This window comes from Oncorhynchus clarkii, chromosome 11, assembly GCF_045791955.1.
Source record: "Oncorhynchus clarkii lewisi isolate Uvic-CL-2024 chromosome 11, UVic_Ocla_1.0, whole genome shotgun sequence".
Classification (NCBI taxonomy): Eukaryota; Metazoa; Chordata; class Actinopteri; order Salmoniformes; family Salmonidae; genus Oncorhynchus; species Oncorhynchus clarkii.
The window spans coordinates 8043121-8065933 of record NC_092157.1 but is presented as its reverse complement, the minus strand read 5'-3'; the positions used below and the strand labels follow the sequence as shown (position 1 = coordinate 8065933).

Below are 22813 nucleotides of genomic sequence, written 5' to 3'. Positions count from 1 at the left end.
ACTAGCCTACCTGGTTAAATAAAGGTGAAATAAATAAAGTTTTAAAATACATTAATGGGCAGTGGACATGGGCATGTTTCCAGTCACCATGCTTTCTCTCTCTATACCTGGATATAGGTAGAAAGCTTTGCAGGTCAGTCCACCATGTTGGCATCGCAGCACCCATTTTGATTCTAAATCTTAAACCAGATTTATCAAAACACTTTCTAGGAGCTCTGGGCTCTCACATCACTCACATTGACTGCCATTGTGCTTGTCAGATGAAAAAGACCTTAAGAGAGTGAACGTTATATATAATAAGGGTTACTTGGAGAAAATCGGACCTCTGAAATTAAAATGGGTGGCTCTCCTTTCAGTAAAATATATTTGACCTAAACCCACCCCTGAACGCTTTAAATAAAACAAGTCCCCTACACCCAAGCTGATCATTTCTACATAAAATGGATAGCAGAGAACTTGCCAACAGTTTACCGTCACTTCTTGGACAGACCTGAAACTCTAAGGCAGTTTTGAAATGTCTTCGTCCTGTAAACGTTGCATGGCTACGCAGAAATTCTGATGGCGCACAGGGCTGCAGGTCACAAGGTTGTGGGTTCACAGACCACCGTGGACAACAGTACGGATTGAAAGATCTCCTTCATAGTAAAAGCGTTGCATGAATCTATCATTGTATTTCTGCTGAATATTTAAAAAAAAAAAAAAAATTATACCACTCAAATTACCGAAATGTACAGGCTAAGAATGGACAGAGAGAGAGGTCTGTGTGTGCTTCTTATCGTATTTATCCATCGCCAAATCAGTGTGTCTTGTTTGCAACGAAACTGTCCCTGTTTGCAAATAATTATTAGGAATCTGAGCGTGGTCCTTTTAAATGTAGGTCTGCTGTTCCACCCCAGGGAGAGTAGCCCTACCGACACAGAAAAATGTAAGCTTTAACTGCTGGCTTCTTCTGTGGCTTAACTCAACACAAAAGCAGTCTGAGGTTTAATAAACATCTTCTTTTGTACAGAAAATGAATAGCTCAATCAATTGATAGTAACAGAATTAGATTACTTCCTAAGCAAAGTCAAATATGTGTTGTCTCAGCTACAGAACGTTGTAGCTCAGCCTCTGAATGTCAAAGAAATTAAACTGATATCCCATAATGCATCGGAGTCACGTCCATTATAGATCACTTTATGCAGTGCCTGCAGAAAGTATTCACACCCCTTGTCATTGTCCCTATTTTGTTTTTACAGCCTGAATTTAAAAGGGATTACATTTGACATTTTTTGTCACTAGCCTACACACAATTCCCCATAATGTCTTAAGTGAAAATATGTACATTTATTTTGTTGTGCAAATGATTAAAGATAAATGAAACTGAAATGGCTTGTCAGTAAGTATTCAATCACAAAGACTAGGGAGGTTTTCCAATGCCTGGCAAAGAAGGGCACATATACCTGTAGGATCTTAATTTGATCACCCTGTTGTTGCATCTATTTAGGACAGAATGTGTTTTGAGGATGCGAGAGTGTCTGTACTGCACTGTATTGTACAGTATTGTATTGGACAGTCTGCAGTGTATGTGTGTGTTGTAAATCCATTGTTTCCTCTGAAGTAGAGCTACATTCGTTCTGTTCAGAGGCTTGGGATGTAATGGAGTGCTGGATGCTCACAGGTAGAGGATCAGCTGTACATCTCTCTCCTCCTACTTGTCTCTCACTCATCCTCTCTCCTCTCACTTTCTCCCGCCCTCTCTCACTGCTCCTACCCCCTGAGAGAGAATAGAGAGAGAGAGAGAGCAAGAGATTAGGTGATGATTGGGAGGGGGGGGGGCTGTGATGCGTGGCTGCTGCCATCTTCTTCGGGCCAGTGTCTCACTCACACACACACAGAGCTGATCCTCGCTCGGGCGACATTGCGTCTCTACCGTAGCCACACAACGCTAGCAGCTCCCGGCCTCTCCTCCTTGACCTCTGCACTTGGGACCTCCCTAACAGCAGCAGCACTACAGGGACGTCTCCCTCCTCAACCCCCCTCCCCCCACCCCACCCCCGCCTCAGCCCCTCTTCACTCTAGCATGGAGAAAGGAGAAGGCTCGCTGTCGCGGCGGAGGGGTAAGTGTCTGGCGTTTCTCACCTGGAGGTTTGTTTTTAAACCCCCTAGAGTCTTCTATCTCTCTACCCTGGGATTTCTTAGTCAGAGCCATGCTGCTACCTCGTTATCCTGCACAGTAAAGGCTTCTGAACTAATATAATATATATATATATATATATATAATATTTAGCAGTCGCTTTTATCCAAAGCAACTTAGTCATGTGTGCATACGTTTAATGTATGGGTGATCCCGGGAATCGAACCCACAGACACACTACCCTGGCGTTTCAAGCTCAAACCACCTGCGCTACAAAGGACATTTCTAAAAACACAATTCCATTGTGACTTATTCCAAATGTTGTTTTAAAATGTAAAATGAATTAAAGATTTTTGTGTCACTGATCTACACGCAATACCCCATAATGTCACAGTGGACATATGTTTTTAGAAATGTTTACAAAATTAATTAAAAATGAAAAGCCGAAATGTCTTGAGTCAATAGGTATTCAACTCTTTTGTTATGGCAATCCTGAGTAAAAATGTCCTTAACAAGTCACATAAGTTGCATGGACTCACTCTGTGTGCAATAATAGTGTTTAACATGATTTTTAAATGGCTACCTCATCTCTGTATCCCACACATACAGTTAACTGTAAGGTCCCTCAAGTCGAGCAGTGAATTTCAAACACAGATTCAACCACAGAGCAGGGAGGTTTTCCAATGCCTCCCAAAGAAGGGCATACTGTATATTGGTAGATGGGTAAAAATAATATCAGACATTGAATATCCCCTTAAGCATGGTGCAGTTATTAATTACACATTGGTTGCTGTATCACCCAGTCACTATAAAGATACAGGTGTCCTTCCTAACTCAGTTGCTGGAGAGGAAGGAAACCACTCAGGGATTTTACCATGAGGGCAATGGTGACTTCAAAACAGTTACAGAGTTTAATGGCTGTGATAGGAGAAAACTGAGGAACGATCAACAACATTGTAGTTACTCCACAATACTGACATAAATGACAGAGTGAAAAATAAGGAAGCCTGTACAGAATACAAATATTCCAAAACATGCATCCTGTTTGCAATAAGGCACTGAAGTAATAATGCAAAAATGTGGCAAAGAAATTACCTTTTTGTCCCGAATACAAAGTGTTATGTTTGGGGCCAATTCAAAACAACACATCACTGAGTACCACTCTTCATATTTCCAAGCATGGTAGTGGCTGCATCATGTTATGGGTGTGTTTGTCATCGGCAAGGATTAGGGAGTTATTTAGGATAAAAAATAAACGTAATTGAGCTATGCACAGGAAAAATCCAAGAGGAAGTCCTGGTTCAGTCGGCTTTCCAACAGACACTGAGAGACAAATTCACCTTTCAGCAGGACAATAACCTTAAACACAAGGGCAAATATACACTGGAGTTGCTTACCAAGACGACATTGAATGTTCCTGAATGGCCTAGTTACAGTTTTGACTGAAATCTATGGCAAGACTTAAAATGGCTGTCTAGTAATGATCAACAACCAACTTGACAGAGCTTGAAGAATTGTTTTAAATAATAATGTGCAAATATTGTACAATCAAGGTGTGCAAAGCTCTTAGACTTACCCAGAAAGACTCACAGCTGTAACTAATGTCAAATGTGATTCTAACATGTATTGGCTCGGGGGGGGGGTGGGGGGGGGTTGAGTACTTATCTAATCAAGATATGAGTTTTTTTCATTCATCTTTATTTATGAAATAAAAATGTACTTTGACGTTAGTGTTTTGTGTTGACGAAAAATGACAATTCATCCGACTTTGCAACACAACATTTGGAAAAAAGGGAAGGGGTGTGAATATTTTCTGAAGTAAAAATAAGTTGTGATATATCAGAAATGGTGTACTAAAATAATGATGCTGTTTAGGTTTATGTACATTTATCTATAGTAGAGGTGAAGGTGCTAGAAGGTTAGTGAGCGTTTTTATTTATTATAATCTTCTTCCGTCTTTCTGGACTTGGGATGATTTTTGTTGTCTTTATTGGGCTTGAGTTGTAGTAAGACGAGCTAAAGGGATTGAAGGAAATACTTTCTGTCTCCCACTCTGTTTCTCTCGTACCGTGAGCCGGTCGGGCTGACTAACGTTGGGAGAGCTAGGCAGCTTAATGTGCACAGCTGCCACCGAGGGGAGCTTAGTGGATATAAATACTGTGTGTGGCCATTTATTACCATAGAGACTGAGATGCTTGGCTTCCCCATTAGTGCACAACTAGCTGATGTGCTGTCACACATACTTTAGGGTTGCAAAATTCCAGGAATTTTCAATAATTCCCTGGTTTTCCTGAAATCCTGGTTGGAGGATTCCCGGAATCAGGAGGGAAGGAGCAGGGAATCTGGAATCCTCCAACCAGGATTTCTGGAAAATGTCACATCCTCTCTGTCTCTCAGGCTATTGTCTTCTCATGCGTGCCTGCTAGAGGTCAGGTTCAGAACGAGCCTCGCTCACACACCTGCAGTCACTCATCAACACAGACAGGACATGCCTTCCTCTAGCGCGTTACTCTTCAATCACACTCATCTACAGATGGAGGATAAATTAATTTGACCCGTTTCTCACAACATGAAAATAATCCTGCAGGAAATATGAATCGTTTGTTTGGATTATAATGAATGAAAACGCCTGTGCGAAAGAGTTGATTCTGATTCTGCTTTGTTGGCATATACACTCAGTATACAAAACATTAAGAACTCTTTCCATGACATAGACTGAACAAGTTTAAGCTATGATCCCTTGTTGATGTCACTTGTTAAATCCACTTCAATCAGTGTAGATGAAGGGGAGGACACAGATTAAAGAAGGATTTTTAAGCCTTGAGACCATTGAAACATGGATTGTGTATGTGTGCCATTCAGAGGGTGAATGGGCAAGACAACAAATTTAAGTGCCCTTTGAACAGGGTATGGTTGTAGGTGCCAGGAGCACCAATTTGTCAAGAACTGCAACGCTGCTGGGTTTTTCAAGCTCAACAGTTTCCTGTATCAAGCATGGTCCTCCACCCAGAGGATATCCAGCCATCTTGACACAACTATGGGAAGCATTGGAGTCAACATGGGCCTGTGTTCTTGTGGAACGCTTTCGACACCTTGTAGAGTCCATGCCCCGACGAATTGAGGCTGATCTGAGGGCAACTTAATATTAGAAAGGTATTCCTAATGTTTGGTATACCCTGTGTATCTGGACAGTTTTCTCTTTAATCCTCCAATGAGGAGACTGCAGTGGCTTCCAGGAAGTTATGTTTTATTAATTGGCGTCTCCTGTTAGAGAGAATTTTGGTTTGATCTACAACCATTTATCGCAGCAATGATCTTGTGGATATATATTATGGTCTCTAGAAGAGTCATCTCTGTAGTGGTACTTCCTGTTGACTCCTCATTGGCTACTCAGAGCCTCCAACTCAACCACATTTTGGAGGATTATTTTTTTGCACAGCATTGCATTAAACAAACACGCATTACTGCACATTTACTAAATTGAGCTTAATTATGGCCTCTTTTTTGTTGTTGTGCTGTTTACAGTAGACTTTGGTGTTACCATTCTTCAGAATGTATCATTGGTTAGGGTTTAGACATCCTTCAGCAATGGCACAACAGAAAGACTAGTGAGCAACGTGACAATGAGTCAACCCAAGAAACAGCCTGTTATTTCCAGAACCTGGTCCTTCGGGTCTGGCACTCGGGTCGTTGTTCCGAAAAATAATGTGTTCTTAGCAAACCTGGTTGAATAAAGGCAATGCTCCATATTGGGAGTCTGATGCCAAAACTTTTGGGAAAGTTGTGGGGACTCTAGTTAAATGGCCATGGCAGCCACTGCTATATCCCTGGATGTCATTAGCCAAGTACAACTTCTCTAGTTGGATGGACTGGGATTGTGTGTCTGCCTGTGTGCACCATCGAGAGCATCTTGACTGGCTACTTCACCACTTGGTATGGCAACTGCATGACATTTGACCGCAAGGCGTTACAAAGGGTACTGCGTACGACCCAGTACATCACAGGGGCCAAGCTCTCTGCCATCCAGGACCTCTATACCAGGCGGTGTCAGAGGAAGACCCACATTTGTTTCAGACTCCAGTCATAGTCTGTTCTCTCTGCTGCCGTACGGCAAGCGGTACCGATGCATCGAGTCTGGAACCAACATGACCCTGAACAGTTTCTAACCAGAAGACTGCTAAATAGTTTGTCCGGGTAGGAATTAGTTAACTATTTAACTGTATACATTAACCCTTTTTGCCCTAACGTTTTTGACTCATCACATACGCTGCTGGTAGTGTTTATTATCTATCCTGTTGCCTCATCACTTTGTCCTCACCTCTACTGTGCATTTGGGAAGTATTCAGACCCCTTGGACTTTTTCCACATTTTGTTATGTTACAGATAAAGTTTTCTTCCCCTCATCAAACTACACACAATACACCATAATGACAAAGCAAAAAAAGGTTTTTATTTTTTACTCAGTACTTTGTTGAAGAAACTGTGGCAGCGATTACAGATTCGAGTCTTCTTGGGTATGACTCTACAAGCTTGGCACACCTGTATTTGGGGAGTTTCTCCGATCCACTCAAGCTCTGTCAGGTGGGATGGGGAGCGTCGCTCCGCAGCTGTTTTCAGGTCTCTCCAGAGAGTCCGGGCGCTGGCTGGGCCACTCAAGGACATTCAGAGACTTGTTCCAAAGCCAAACCTGCGTTGTTTTGGCTGTGTGTTTAGGGTCGTTGTCCTGTTGGAACATGAACCTTCGCCCCCAGTCTGAGGTCCTGGACCAGGTTTCATCAAGGATCTCTCTATATTTTGCTCTGTTCATCTTTCTCTCATTCCTGACTAGTCTCCCAGTCCCTGCCTCTGAAAAGTATCCGCACAGAATGATGCTGCCACCACCATGCTTCACAATAGGGATGGTGCCAAGTTTCCTCCAGACGTGACACTTGGCATTCAGGCTAAAGAGTTCAATCTTGGTTTCATCAGACGAGAGAATCTTCTATCTCATGGTTTGAGAGTCTTTAGGTGCCTTTTGGCAAACTCTAGGTGGGCTGTCATGTGCTTTTTACTGAGGAGTGGCTTCAGTCTGTCCACTTTTTAAAATGTATTTTAGATTTTTTTACCTTTATTAAACCAGGTAAGTCAGTTAAGAACAAATTCTTATTTTCAATGACGGCCTAGGAACAGTGGGGTAACTGCCTGTTCAGGGCAGAACAACAGATTTGTACCTTGTCAGCTCGGGGATTTGAATTTCCAAACTTCCGGTTACTAGTCCAACGCTCTAACCACTAGGCTACCCAAACCTTATTCAAAATGTGCTAATTCATATCAACAAGACGATTAACTAAACAGCAAAATCACTTGCCTGTGTCAATCTACTATAGTAGACAGGTTTAGGCAACCTGCTCTTATTGGTCAGCTTGTCGTGAAAGAAACAGCCTATTCCAAACAGACTCTGGGACAGTTCTGGGACGATAGATCCCAAATTCATACAAATAGGCTTAGGCTACATAATACAAACGTTCAAAGGCTACCCTGCCGCCCATTTACCATACAGGCCTTTTTGGTGGATTGCTGCAGAGATGGTTGTCCTTCAGGAAGATTCTCCACAGAGGAACTCTGGAGCTCTGTCAGAGTGACCATCGGGTTCTTGGTCTCCTCCCTGACCCAGGCCCTTCTCCCCTGATTGCTCAGTTTGGCCGAGCGGCCAGCTATAGGAAGAGTCTTGGTGGTTCCAAACTTCTTCCATTTAAGAATTATGAAGGTCACTGTGTTCTTGGGGACCTTCAATGCTGCAGAAATGTTTTGGTACCTTTCCCCAGATCTGTGCCTCAACACAATCCTGTCTCAACGCTTTGCGGACAATTCCTTCGACCTCATGTCTTGGTTTTTGAGCTGACTGTTGGACCTTATATAGACAGGTGTGTGCCTTTCCAAATCATGTCCAATCAATTGAATATACCACAGCTGGACTCCAATTAAGTTGTAGAAACATCTCAAGGATGATCAGTGGAAACAGGATGCACCTGAGTTCAATTTCGAGTCTCATAGCAAAGGATCAGAATAATTATGTAAATAAGCGATTTCTGTTTTTTATTTTGAATAAAAAAATGTAAAAATCTAAAAACCTGTTTTTCGCTTTGTCATTATGGAGAATTGTGTGTAGATTTATGCCGGAAAAAAATTGTTTAACTCATTTTAGAATAAGGCCGTAACGTAGCAAAATATGGAAAAGGGGAAGGGGTCTGAATATTTTCTGAATGCACTGTATGTACAGTACCAGTCCAACATTTGGACACGGACTCATTCAAGGGTTTTTCTTTATTTTACTATTTTCTACATTGTAGAATAATAGTGAAGACATCAAAACTATGAAATAACACATATGGAATTTTGTGGTAACAAAATAATATATTATAATTTAGGTTCTTCAACGTAGCAACGTAGCCACGCCAGATTCGTGAGGTAGTCACCTGGAATGCCTTTCAATTAACAGGTGTGCCTTGTTAAAAGTTCATTTGTGTAATTTCTTTCCTTAATGCTTTTGAGGCAATCAGCTGTGTTGTGACAAGGTTGGGTTGGTATACAAAAAATAGCCCTATTTGGTAAAAGACCAAGTCCATATTATGTTAAGAACAGCTCAAAGAAGCAAATAGAAACAACAGTCCATCATTACTTTTAAGACATGAAGGTCAGTTAATCTGGAAAATTTCATAAACTTTGAAAGTTTCTTCAAGTGCAGTCGCAAAAACCATCAAGCACTATAATGGAACTGTCTCTCATGAGGACCACCACAGGAAAGGAAGACCGAGAGTTACCTCTGCTGCAGAGGATAAGTTCATTAGAGTTACCAGCCTCAGAAATTGCAGCCCAAATAAATGCTTCACAGAGTTCAAGTAACAGACACATCTCAACATCAACTGTTCAGAGGAGACTGTGTGAATCAGGCCTTCATGGTCAAATTGCTGCAAAAAAAACACTACTAAAGGACACCAATAAGAAGGAGAGACTTGCTTGGGCCAAGAAACACGAGCAATGGACATTAGACCGGTGGAAATCTGTCCATTGGTCTGATGAGTCCAAATTTGAGATATTTGGTTCCAACCGCTGTGTCTTTGTGTGATGCAGAGTAGGTGAACAGATAATCTCCACATTGTGGTTCCCACCGTGAAGCATGGAGGAGGAGGTATGATGGTGTAGGGGTGCTTTGCTGGTGACACTGATTTTATTTCAAATTCAAGGCACACTTAACCAGCATGGCTACCACATCATTCTGCAGTGATAAGCCGTGCCATCAGGTTTGTGCTTAGTGGGACTATCATTTGTTTTTCAACAGGACAATGACCCAACACACCTCCCAGGTTGTGTAAGGGCTATTTGACCAAGAAGGAGAGTGATGGAGTGCTGCATCAGATGACTTGGCCTCCACAATCACCCGACCTTAACCCAATTGAGATGGTTTGGGATGAGTTGGCCCGCAGAGTGAAGGAAAAGCAGCCAACAATGGTTCAGCATATGTGGGAACTCCTTCAAGAATGCTGGAAAAGCATTCCAGGTGAAGCTGGTTGAGAGAATGCCAAGAGTGTGTTCATAGTGTGTTCATCGTTTTGATGTCTTCACTATTATTCTACAATGTAGAACATAGTAAAAATAAAGAATCACCCTGGAATGAGTAGGTGTGTCCAAACTTATGACTGGTAGTTACCTCGTACCCCTGCACATCGACTCGGTACTGGTATGTGTATGTACCCAAGTTATCGTTACTCATTGTGTATTTATTCCATGTGTTTTGTCATTTGTATATTATTTCTCATTATTGTTCTCTCTGTATTGATGGGAAGGGCCCTTAAGTTAGCATTTCACTCTTTACACCTGTTGTTTACAAAGCATGTGACAAATAACATACTATTTTAATTAAATTAAACTGCGTCAATTCACCGTTGACTTTAAAGCACTGTTGCCTTACTGGGGAATACGATCCTTTGTTGCTGCCTAATGATTTGGGTGAAGCTGGGTTGGTTTATTTTGTGGACAGTGGTTTGCTGTTGCCTGATACTGATGGTTATCCCATGGTTTTTGAGGGGCTGTTTAGAATGGAAGTTTAAGTAAGGGAGCATTGGTTGTATGCCTGCATCCACAGCATCCATAAGATGTCTGCTTCACTAATGAGAGTTTTGACTGGGATAGGCCTAACTGTTGGGTCTTTCTCAGAACACACACACACACACACACACACACACACACACACACAGACACAGACACAGACACAGAGCTCTATGTCAGAATCTTACATTACTATGAGGAAGATACTCTACCATTTAACAGCCCACGGCTTGGTTATCTTGTTTAGTACATGGCGATTCTCTGTGGTTGTTTTGACCTTTATACTATGACGTAGAGAAGCATCAATGAAACTATACAGTCGGAGACCAAGAGAACACACTGAAAATGGCACCGCGTGGTTCCCGTATCTTCTATCAGAGCTGACCTGGGTCAGTGTGAATGTTTGTTGTGTACAGATTTAGGGAAGAATGACAAGAATTTGGGTATTCTTCTTGAGCAGCCGGCCGAGGCAAAACAAGATGGGTTTAGGCAAAACAAGATGGGTTTAGGCAAAACAAGATGGGTTTAGGCAAAACGAGATGGGTTTAGGCAAAACGAGATCGGTTTAGGTCAAAACGAGATGGGTTTAGGCAAAACGAGATGGGTTTAGGCAAAACGAGATGGGTTTAGGCAAAACGAGATCGGGTTTAGGCAAAACGAGATCGGTTTAGGCAAAACGAGATCGGTTTAGGCAAAACGAGATGGGTTTAGGCAAAACGAGATGGGTTTAGGCAAAACGAGATGGGTTTAGGCAAAACGAGATGGGTTTAGGCAAAACAAGATGGGTTTAGGCAAAACAAGATCGGGTTTAGGCAAAACAAGATCGGGTTTAGCGACACGCAACGTCGCTGCAGAGAATAACGACTGTCAGCCCAATCAGCAGCGGACTCTTTCCCGACTCGCACCCTTTCAGAACGGTGTGTGTTTTGCTCTCTCTGGCCTTCTCACCCACTCTGATGCTCACCCACCCTCTGTCTCTCTCCAGCTAGTTATCTAATTTGAAGAGGTCCATTGTCTGGCCTGTAGTAGCTGCCTACCTTGAAAAGGCACCTATGACGGCAGCAATGACGCGCCCACATGTCTGTAAAGTAGGTCACCATCTTGGCCGTGGTCGGCTAGCCAATATGAAACTGGACCATGTCTCCAGAGACTTTTCCCGTAGTGCTCCCTCGACGCCCCCCCCACCCCCTTTCCTTCACATGTACACACACTCGGGCATGTTGCAATACACACACTGGAGTTCTAGCTGACTATCAGACCCATAGAGAGTACCACGCTAACGAATGTTCAAACTCATTGTCATCTGAGCGATGCTCCCGTGGCCTTTTCAGCTCCTTGCACAACAACATGTCTCTGGTTAGCACATGGATCCATCCTGTGAGTGACAGAGATCAGTGTGAGGAGGTGTTGATGCTCATTTGGTGGACTTTGGATCTCTTCACCTGCTGTGTTGTCGGATGATAGGGCATGATCCAGCGATTCTGCAGCTTCATTGGCATAGATCGCAGCTACAGTACATTTATGGCTCTGGGAAACCTGAGAATTGGATTGTTGACCTGAAACATTGGCTTGAATAATAAATATGTAATTGTCTCTCAGCAATAGGTCAATGCAATTTCATACTTTCACTTTCCATAGGTCGTAGGATTACCTGCTATTGGTGCCATAAATATTGTCTCCAGTTGAAAAGGAATCCAGACCAATGAATTCTGTTGGATCATCCTTACACTGTGTTCCACTTACACACATGGTAATGCTGCAATTACTTCAGCACCGCACTAAGACTAGACCCAGCACACAGGAATTAAACCTTGGTTCAAAGGGGATTTGATGACGTTGGGATTTAGCGTCATTAAAGCCAACGATTACCTGTAGCGTGTACTGTTTCAGACTGTTTCAGACGTGGAGTTGCTACCCCCTCGCCCCGCCACATATTTACTCACATTCCCTATATTTATGTTATCCCTTCCCCCACACACACTATCAATTCATTCACCATAAGCTCTCTGCTCTGCGTGTAACACAAGGACGTTCTGACTCTCTCTGCGGTTACCACAGGGCTTCGGCTGCAAGACTTTTATTCCCAGCAGCAGGATAAAGCAGCAAAGGTTACACAGAGGTCAAATGTCACATTCCACCAGAATTCATATGAATGAATGGATTTGGCTGACTCATATAATCACTTCAATGGGTGGGGATAGGAGACACTCTGGTTACCGGGTGTGTTGAAACAGGAGAGAGACTGGTTACCGGGTGTGTTGAAACAGGAGATGCTCTGGTTACCAGGTGTGTTGGAAACAGAAGACACTGGTTACTGGGAGTGTTGGAAACAGGAGACACTCTGGTTACCGGGTGTGTTGAAACAGGAGAGACGCTCTGGTTACCGGGTGTGTTGAAACAGGAGACGCTCTGGTTACCGGGTGTGTTGAAACAGGAGAGAGACTGGTTACCGGGTGTGTTGAAACAGGAGATGCTCTGGTTACCGGGTGTGTTGGAAACAGAAGACACTGGTTACTGGGCGTGTTGGAAACAGGAGACACTCTGGTTACCGGGTGTGTTGAAACAGGAGAGACGCTCTGGTTACCGGGTGTGTTGAAACAGGAGACGCTCTGGTTACCGGGTGTGTTGAAACAGGAGACGCTCTGGTTACCGGGTGTGTTGAAACAGGAGACTCTGGCTACCGGGTGTGTTGAAACAGGAGACACTCTCACATTGTATCTCGATAGTGCTATACGTAGACCATTGGTATCTTAACCCCATATGTTAGAGGCTGTCCACTTCTCCGCTTACTCAAAACATTTGTTTTGCAGAATGCCGAGGAAGTGCCGACTCGGCTCACAGTTTGGTGCTAGAATGTTGTGGTCAGACACATGACGACGCCACCTTCCAGTGTGCTGATATGAGCCCTCACAAGAGGAAAGGTTCCACTATTAGTCTCTGGAAACGGCATTATCATTAGTGTAAGGTAGCATTTTCAGGACTTCCTCCTTTTTAGATTCAAGATATGGGATGAATTATGCCTGCAAATTTAAGATATTTAATTTTTGCTGGGCGAACAATGTAGAGCATTGTATTGCAAAAATATTAAGTGACCTAAAGCATCTTATTTACCATTTCTGAGGAAACGTTATTTAGCATTAATCAATCAAATGTGCAGTGGCAAGAAAAAGTATGTGAACCCTTTTGAATTACCTGGATTTCTGCATAAATTAGTCTTAACATTTTATCTGATCTTCATCTAAGTCACAACAATAGACAAACACAGTCTGCTTAAACTAATAACACACCAACAATCAAGTTTTCATGTCTTTATTGAACACACCATGTAAATATTCACAGTGCGGGGTGAGAAAAGTATGCGAACCCTTGGATTTAGTACTCAACCAAACATTTTCTGTAGTTGCGGATCAGACCTGCGCAACGGTCATGAAGAATTTTGGACCATTCCTCTTTACAAAAACTGTTTCAGTTCATATTCTTGGGATGTCTGGTGTTAACCGCTCTCTTGAGGTCACGCCACAGCACCTCAATTGTTTTGAGGTCAGGACTGACTGGGTCACTCCAGAAGATGTATTTTCTTCCCTAGAAACCATTTTGCTGTTTTTAACTTCTGTGTTTTGGTCGTTGTCCTCTTGCGTCACCCAACATCTGTTGACCTTCAATTGGTGGACAGGCCTTACATTCTCCTGCAAAATTTCTTGATAAAATTGGCAATTCATTTTTCCGTCGATGATAGCAAGCTGTCCAGGCCCTGAGGCAGAAAAGCAGCTCCAAAACCATGACTCCCCCGTCACAATACTTTACAGTTGGGATGAGGTTTTGATGTTGGTGTGCTGTGCCTTTTTTTCTCCACACTTAGTGTTGTGTGTTCCTTCCAAACAACTCAACTTTAGTTTAATCTGTCCTAGAGTATTTTTCCAGTAGCGCTGTGGAACATCCAGATGCTTTTTTTGCAAACTTCAGACGTGCAGCAATGCTTTTTTTTGGACAGCAGTGGCTTCTTCCGTGGTGTCCCATGAATATTCTTGTTTAGTGTTTTACGTATCGTAGACTCGTCAACAGAGATGTTGACACCCGTGCTGAACTTTCACCATTTATAGACAATTTGTCTTACTGTGGACTGATGATCATCAAGGCTTTTAGAGATAATTTGGTAACCCTTTCCAGCTTTATGCAAGTCAGCTATTCTTAATCTTGGGTCTTCTGAGATCTCTTTTGTTGGAGGCATGGTTCACATCAGGCAATGCTTCTTGTGAATAGCAAACTCAAATTTCGTGAGGTTTTTCTTTTATGTGCCAGGGCAGCTCTAACCAACATCTCCAATCTCGTCTCAATGATTGTACTCCAGGGTAGCTGACTCCTGACTCCAATCATTAGCCTAGGGGGGGGGGGTTCACATACTTTTTCCAACCTACACTGTGAATGGTTAAATGATGTATTCAATATAGACAAAATAAATACAATAATTTGTGTGTTATTAGTTTGAGCAGACTGTGTTTGCCTGCTGTTGTGATTAAGATGAATATCACATCTTATTTTATGACCAATTTTTGCAGAAATTCAGATTCACATACTTTTTCTTTCCACTTTATTAAAGCCCTTTTTACATCAGCCGATATCACAAAGGCAGATGTAGAAGCACAGTGGCCAGGAAAAACGCCTTAGAAAGGCAGGAACCTATCAAGAAACCTAGAGAGGAACCAGGCTCTGAGGGGTTGCCAATCCTCTTCTGGCTGTGCCGGGTAGAGATTATAACAGAACATGGCCAAGATGTTCAAACGTTCATAGATGACCAGCAGGGTCATATAATAATAATCACAGTAGTTGTCGAGGGTGCAACAGGTCAGCACCTCAGGAGTAAATGTCAGTTGGCATTTCATAGCTGAGCATTCAGAGTTACAGACAGCAGGCGCGCAAGAGTCAAAAACAGCAGGTCTGGGACAGGTAGTACGTCCGGTGAACAGGTCAAGGTTCCATAGCTGCAGGCAGAACAGTTGAAACTGGAGCAGCAGCACGACCAGGTGCACTGGGGACAGCAAGATGTCATCAGGCCAGGTCGTACTGAGGCATGGTCCTAGGGCTCAGGTTCCCCGGGAGGGAGAGAATTATAAGGACCATACTTAAATTCACACAGGACACTGGATAAGACAGGAGAAATACTCCAGATATAACAGACTGACCCTAGCCCCCTGACACAAACTATTGCAGCATAAACACTGGATGAGAATCATAAGCTTGAGTCATTTGCTACAGTTGCCTCTCATTTTCTTTGATTGTTATAAAAAAGTTGGCTTTAAAGCCGGGTTGCCGTTTTTAACACAGACCAAACAAACTCAATTCCCCTTGTTTTGTTTAGTCTTCATTCTCTGTCTTGGTCTGTAGTTTCCTCTCTCTTGATACAATCGGCTAGCCAGACTGACGCTAACACTAATGAGAGACTACAGTAGCTCAGTAGGAATAATCTCCACTTTCCAGCACTTACTGCCCTCTGTAGCAGTGGCAGTTACAGTATTTGATTGACATTCTCTTTTTCTTCTGGGTTTTAAGCATTAGTCGAGGCTAGTCTATTTATAGCCTGCGACCCAATGTAAATCAATGGAAATTACATTCGAGATGTTTTTGAACCATATCAAACCGTGAGGGGGATGTGTGTTTTACTCCGTTGCAAGTTTTAATAGCTGGATCAATGAACAATTCCCACCAGAGTATAGACATCCCATCACCGTGATGGTCCTTCATGTCCCAGTAGAGAACGACTCAGGAGATGACCTGAAACTCATTGAAGGGACAGTTGGAGTAGTTGAGTTGTCTTCTAAACAAACTGGTTGGTTTTAGCTTTTGCCATATTTTCTTCTGATTTAAGGTTCACCTCTGGTTAACGGCCAGTTAATCTTTTTAATTTAATTTTTAATTTGACCTTTATTTAACTAGGCAAGTCAGTTAAGAACAAATTCTTATTTTCAACAGTGGGTTGACTGCCTTGTTCAGGGGCAGAACAACATATTTTTTTTTGAACCTTGTCAGCTCGGGGATTCGATCTTGCAACCTTTAATCTACTCTGTCATGCATTTTCTTCCATCAGCCGAACAGTCACTTCAATGACTGCAATGGAGGTTTGTTTTCTCATCAACTGTCTCTTTTGCTTCCACAGGCGATGGCATGCCAAAGGAAAGCAGTCCCTTCATTAACAACACAGACCATGACAAAGGGAATCTATATGATGGGAAGAACATGGCCCTCTTCGAGGTAACTGTCAACATCCAATAATGACCTTTGACATAGGCGTTTGACCTGGGATTCAATGTTAAAAGTGAAGAAAGGGGCTTTCCCTCTTTTATACTCATCCAGCTTTCTACTGTCTAATGCCATTTGTCTGCCCTCTGACCTCTCTGTGCTAGCGATCCCTTATACTGGGAAATCAATTTCTACTGTGTAATGCCATTTGTCTGCCCTCTGACCTCTGTGCTAGTGATCCCTTATACTGGGAAATCCGTTTCTACTCCTCTACTATAATTCACTTCAGCAAAACTATTCCAATCTACTTTGATTTGTGTACAATTTTGAAATTCCTCTTGATGGTTTCACCCACCACTCCGGTTATCGGGTTATTTGTCTGACCTTTTATGTATGAGCATGCATGCCAAGATGTGTTATGATACTTTTTGTGTTCTGTTTTTTTCATTTTTTTTTTTTCACAGGAAGAGATGGACAGCAACCCCATGGTGTCCTCGCTGCTCAACAAGTTGGCCAACTACACCAACCTCACTCAGGGGGTCAAAGAGCACGAGGAGGCAGACGATGAGGAGGGGCCAGCCAGGAGTAAGAAACCAGTCAAGGTGAGCCTGAAACATGCTCACTTTGTTTGTCTACATGAGCTAAAGTGTGATTGATCATTGTTGGCTTTATATTTTTTATGCTTCAAACAAGCCACCACGCCCTCCCCTAAAGCCACCACCACGGCCTCCCCTAAAGCCACCACCACGCCCTCCCCTAAAGCCACCACCACGCCCTCCCCTAAAGCCACCACCACGCCCTCCCCTAAAGCTACCACCACGCCCTCCCCTAAAGCCACCACCACCACGCCCTCCCCTAAATCCACCACCACGCCCTCCCCTAAATCCACCACCACGCCCTCTCCTAAATCCACCACCACGCCCTCTCCTAAATCCACCACCACGCCCTCCCCTAAAGCTACCACCACGCCCACCCCTAAAGCCACCACCACGCCCTCCCCTAAAGCTACCACCACGCCCTCCCCTAAAGCCACCACCACCACGCCCTCCCCTAAAGCCACCACCACCACGCCCTCCCCTAAAGCCACCACCACCACGCCCTCCCCTAAAGCCACCACCACCACGCCCTCCCCTAAAGCCACCACCACCACGCCCTCCCCTAAAGCCACCACCACAACGCATTCCCCTAAAGCCGCCACCACCTCCCCTAAAGCCACCACCACCACGCCCTCCCCTAAAGCCACCACCACCACGCCCTCCCCTAAAGCCACCACCACCACGCCCTCCCCTAAAGCCACCACCACGCCCTCCCCTAAAGCCACCACCACGCCCTCCCCTAAAGCCACCACCACCACCTCCCCTAAAGCCGCCACCACCACCTCCCCTAAAGCCGCCACCACCACGCCCTCCCCTAAAGCCGCCACCACCACGCCCTCCCCTAAAGCCGCCACCACCACCACCTCCCCTAAAGCCGCCACCACCTCCCCTAAAGCCACCACCACGCCCTCCCCTAAAGTTACCACCACGCCCTCCCCTAAAGCCGCCACCACCTCCCCTAAAGCCACCACCACCACCTCCCCTAAAGCCGCCACCACCCCCACCTCCCCTAAAGCCACCACCACCTCCCCTAAAGCCACCACCACCACCTCCCCTAAAGCCACCACCACCTCCCCTAAAGCCACCACCACCTCCCCCTCCCCTAAAGCCACCACCACCATTCCCTCCCCTAAAGCCTCCACCACGCCCTCCCCTAAAGCCTCCACCACGCCCTCCCCTAAAGCCACCACCTCCCCTAAAGCCACCACCACCACGCCCTCCCCTAAAGCCGCCACGGCCACGCCCTCCCCTAAGGCTAGCACCACACCCTCCCCTAAAGCCACCACCACACCCTCCCCTAAAGCCACCACCACGCCTCCCCTAAAGCCACCACCACCACCACCTCCCCTAAAGCCACCACCACCACCTCCCCTAAAGCCACCACCACCACCACGCCCTCCCCTAAAGCCACCACCACCGCCCTCCCCTAAAGCCGCCACCACCGCCCTCCCCTAAAGCCGCCACCACCGCCCTCCCCTAAAGCCGCCACCACCGCCCTCCCCTAAAGCCGCCACCACCGCCCTCCCCTAAAGCCGCCACCACCGCCCTCCCCTAAAGCCGCCACCACCACCGCCCTCCCCTAAAGCCGCCACCACCACGCCCTCCCCTAAAGCCGCCACCACACCCTCCCCTAAAGCCACCGCCACCACGCCCTCCCCTAAAGCCACCGCCACCACCACCTCCCCTAAAGCCACCACCACCTCCCCTAAAGACGCCACGCCCTCCCCTAAAGACGCCACCACCTTCCCTAAAGCCGCCACCACCTTCCCTAAAGCCGCCACCACCTCCCCTAAAGCCACCACCACCTCCCCTAAAGACGCCACCACGCCCTCCCCTAAAGCCGCCACCACCACCACCTCCCCTAAAGCCACCACCACCTCCCCTAAAGCCACCACCACCTCCCCTAAAGCCACCACCACCTCCCCTAAAGCCGCCACCACGCCCTCCCCGAAAGCCGCCACCACGCCCTCCCCGAAAGCCGCCACCACGCCCTCCCCGAAAGCCTCCACCACGCCCTCCCCGAAAGCCTCCACCACGCCCTCCCCTAAAGCCACCAACACCTCCCCTAAAGCCACCACCACCACCACCTCCCCTAAAGACGCCACCACCACCTCCCATAAAGCCACCACCACCACCTCCCATAAAGCCACCACCACCACCTCCCATAAAGCCACCACCACCACCTCCCATAAAGCCACCACCACCACCTCCCCTAAAGCCACCACCACCACCACCACCACCACCACGCCCTCCCCTAAAGCCACCACCACCACCACGCCCTCCCCTAAAGCCACCACCACCGCCCTCCCCTAAAGCCGCCACCACCGCCCTCCCCTAAAGCCGCCACCACCGCCCTCCCCTAAAGCCGCCACCACCGCCCTCCCCTAAAGCCGCCACCACCGCCCTCCCCTAAAGCCGCCACACCGCCCTCCCCTAAAGCCGCCACCACCGCCCTCCCCTAAAGCCACCACTACATCCCCTAAAGCCACCACCACCTCCCCTAAAGCCTCCACCACCACCTCCCCTAAAGCCTCCACCACGCCCTCCCCTAAAGCCTCCACCACGCCCTCCCCTAAAGCCTCCACCACGCCCTCCCCTAAAGCCTCCACCACGCCCTCCCCTAAAGCCACCACCACCACCACCACGCCCTCCCCTAAAGCCGCCACCACCGCCCTCCCCTAAAGCCGCCACCACCGCCCTCCCCTAAAGCCGCCACCACCGCCCTCCCCTAAAGCCGCCACCACCGCCCTCCCCTAAAGCCGCCACCACGCCCTCCCCTAAAGCCGCCACCACCTCCCCTAAAGCCACCACCACCACGCCTAAAGCCACCACCACGCCCTCCCCTAAATCCACCACCACGCCCTCCCCTAAATCCACCACCACGCCCTCCCCTAAAGCCAACACCACCTCCCCTAAACCACCACCACCTCCCCTAAAGCCTCCACCACGCCCTCCCCTAAAGCCTCCACCACGCCCTCCCCTAAAGCCACCACCACCACCACGCCCTCCCCTAAAGCCGCCACCACCGCCCTCCCCTAAAGCCACCACCACCGCCCTCCCCTAAAGCCGCCACCACCGCCCTACCCTAAAGCCGCCACCACCGCCCTCCCCTAAAGCCGCCACCACCGCCCTCCCCTAAAGCCGCCACCACCACGCCCTCCCCTAAAGAGGCCACCACCGCCCTCCCCTAAAGCCGCCACCACCGCCCTCCCCTAAAGCCGCCACCACGCCCTCCACTAAAGCCACCACCACCGCCCTCCCCTAAAGCCGCCGCCACCGCCCTACCCTAAAGCCGCCACCACCGCCCTCCCCTAAAGCCGCCACCACCGCCCTCCCCTAAAGCCGCCACACCGCCCTCCCCTAAAGCCGCCACCACGCCCTCCCCTAAAGCCACCACCACCACCACCTCCCCTAAAGCCGCCACCACCTCCCCTAAAGCCACCACCGCCTCCCATAAAGCCACCACCGCCTCCCCTAAAGCCACCACCGCCTCCCCTAAAGCCACCACCGCCTCCCCTAAAGCCACCACCGCCCTACCCTAAAGCCGCCACCACCGCCCTCCCCTAAAGCCGCCACCACCGCCCTCCCCTAAAGCCGCCACCACCGCCCTCCCTTAAAGCCGCCACCACCGCCCTCCCCTAAAGCCGCCACCACCGCCCTCCCCTAAAGCCGCCACCACCGCCCTCCCCTAAAGCCGCCACCACCGCCCTCCCCTAAAGCCGCCACCACCGCCCTCCCCTAAAGCCGCCACCACCGCCCTCCCCTAAAGCCGCCACCACCGCCCTCCCCTAAAGCCGCCACCACCGCCCTCCCCTAAAGCCGCCACTACGCCCTCCCCTAAAGCCACCACCACCACGCCCTCCCCTAAAGCCACCACCACCACGCCCTCCCCTAAAGACGCCACCACGCCCTCCCCTAAAGCCGCCACCACCTCCCCTAAAGACGCCACCACCTTCCCTAAAGCCGCCACCACCTCCCCTAAAGCCACCACTACCTCCCCTAAAGACGCCACCACGCCCTCCCCTAAAGCCGCCACCACCACCTCCCCTAAAGCCGCCACCACGCCCTCCCCTAAAGCCACCACCACCACGCCCTCCCCTAAAGCCTCCACCACTAGAGCTAGAGCCAGCAGGACTTGTTTTGTCGACTGTGGGCCTAAAAAGGCTGGACATCTCTTTATCATAGTCAGACCTCTCCATCTTTCCAACAATTGAATCAATACCATGACAATTTACAGTCTAAGTTGACACCAAGAAGTTTAGTCTCCTCAACATTCTCAACAGCCACATAATTCATTACCAAGAATGAATTGAGGTCAAGAATGATTCATACCAAATACAATGCTTTTTAGTTTTAGATATGTTCAGGACTAGTTTATTACTAGCCACCCATTCCAAAACTGACTGCAACTTTGTTTAGGGTTACAAAAATATAATTAGCTGTGGTTACTAGAGTATAATGTTGAGAATTATCAGCGTACATAGACACACATGCTTTGTTTAATGCTTGTGGTAGATCATTAGTAAAAAATAGAGAACCGTATAGGGCCAAGAGAGCTGCCTTGCAGAATACCACACTTTATGCTTTACATTCAAGTAGCTTGCATTAAAGAAAGTTCTGAATTCACGATATGGCAGAGGTTGAAAAGCCACAACACATATGTTTTGCCAAAAACACATAATGTCCAATAATGTCAAAAGGTTGCACTGAAATCTAACAGTACAGCTCCCACTGTCTTATTATTATACACTTTCTTTCAGCCAATCATCAGTCATTTGTGTCATGGCATTACATGTCGAGTGCCCTTCTCTAAAAGCATGCTGAAAGCCTGTTAATGGTTCAAGAAAAGAAACCCGTGTTCCCAAGCTATAATGACTAATGTATCCCTTTTTTTGTAAAAAGCGTTTTCTGCTATTTTTTTTTTCTCCTTGTGTGTTTTGTTCTAATAGGCAGAGGGTGGGATGTTGGCTAGCCCAGCATTCTGAGCAATGTGATATTTAGGTGGTACACCATGGTGGTGGATGGGAATACCAACTTACAGTGCCTTTCGGAAAGTATTCAGACCCCTTCACTTTTTCCACATTTTGTTATGTTATTTTATTCTAATCCTGTTCTAGGTTTAAAAAAAAAATCCTCATCAATCTACACACAATACCCCATTATAACAAAGCGCAAACAGGTTTTTTGAAATGTAAATGCAAATGTATTACAAATTTAAAGTATTTACTCTGTGACTCGAAATTGAGCTCAGGTTTATCCTGTTTCCTTTGATCATCCTTAAGATGTTTCTACAACTTGATTGGAGTCCACCTGTGGTAAATTCAATTGATTGGACATGATTTGGAAAGGCACACACCTGTCTATATAAGGGTCCACTGTTGACAAAACCAAGCAATGAGGTCGAAGGAGACCGGATTGATTCGCGGCACAGATCTGGGAAAGGGAACTAAAACATTTCTGCAGCATTGAAGGTCCCCAAGAACACAGTGGCCTCCATCATTCTTAAATGGAAGAAGTTTGGAACCACCAAGACTCTTCCTTTAGCTGGCCGCCCAACCAAACTGAGCAATCGGGGGAGAAGGGCCTTGGTCAGGGAGGTGACCAAGAACCCGATGGTCACTCTGACAGAGTTCCTCTGTGGAAATGGGAGAACCATCTCGAAGGACAACCATCTCCGCAGCACTCCACCAATCAGGCCTTCATGGTAGAGTGGCCAGACGGAAACCAAAAGGCACCTAAAGAACTCTCAGCCCATGAGAAACAAGATTCTCTTGTCTGATGA

The 22813-nt window shown here is 46.7% G+C and overlaps 1 protein-coding gene across 6 annotated transcripts in view; it reads left to right on the top strand.

Moving 5' to 3' along the window:
* LOC139420148 (solute carrier family 12 member 7-like) overlaps positions 1–22813 on the top strand; it is a 110895-nt gene that overhangs the window by 41243 nt on the left and 46839 nt on the right. For all 6 annotated transcript variants that reach the window (XM_071169933.1, XM_071169932.1, XM_071169930.1 and 3 more), the window contains exons 2-3: positions 16353–16447; positions 16900–17037. In XM_071169933.1, coding sequence (XP_071026034.1) covers positions 16353–16447; positions 16900–17037 — 233 coding nt within the window. The remainder of the gene's footprint in view (positions 1–16352; positions 16448–16899; positions 17038–22813) is intronic.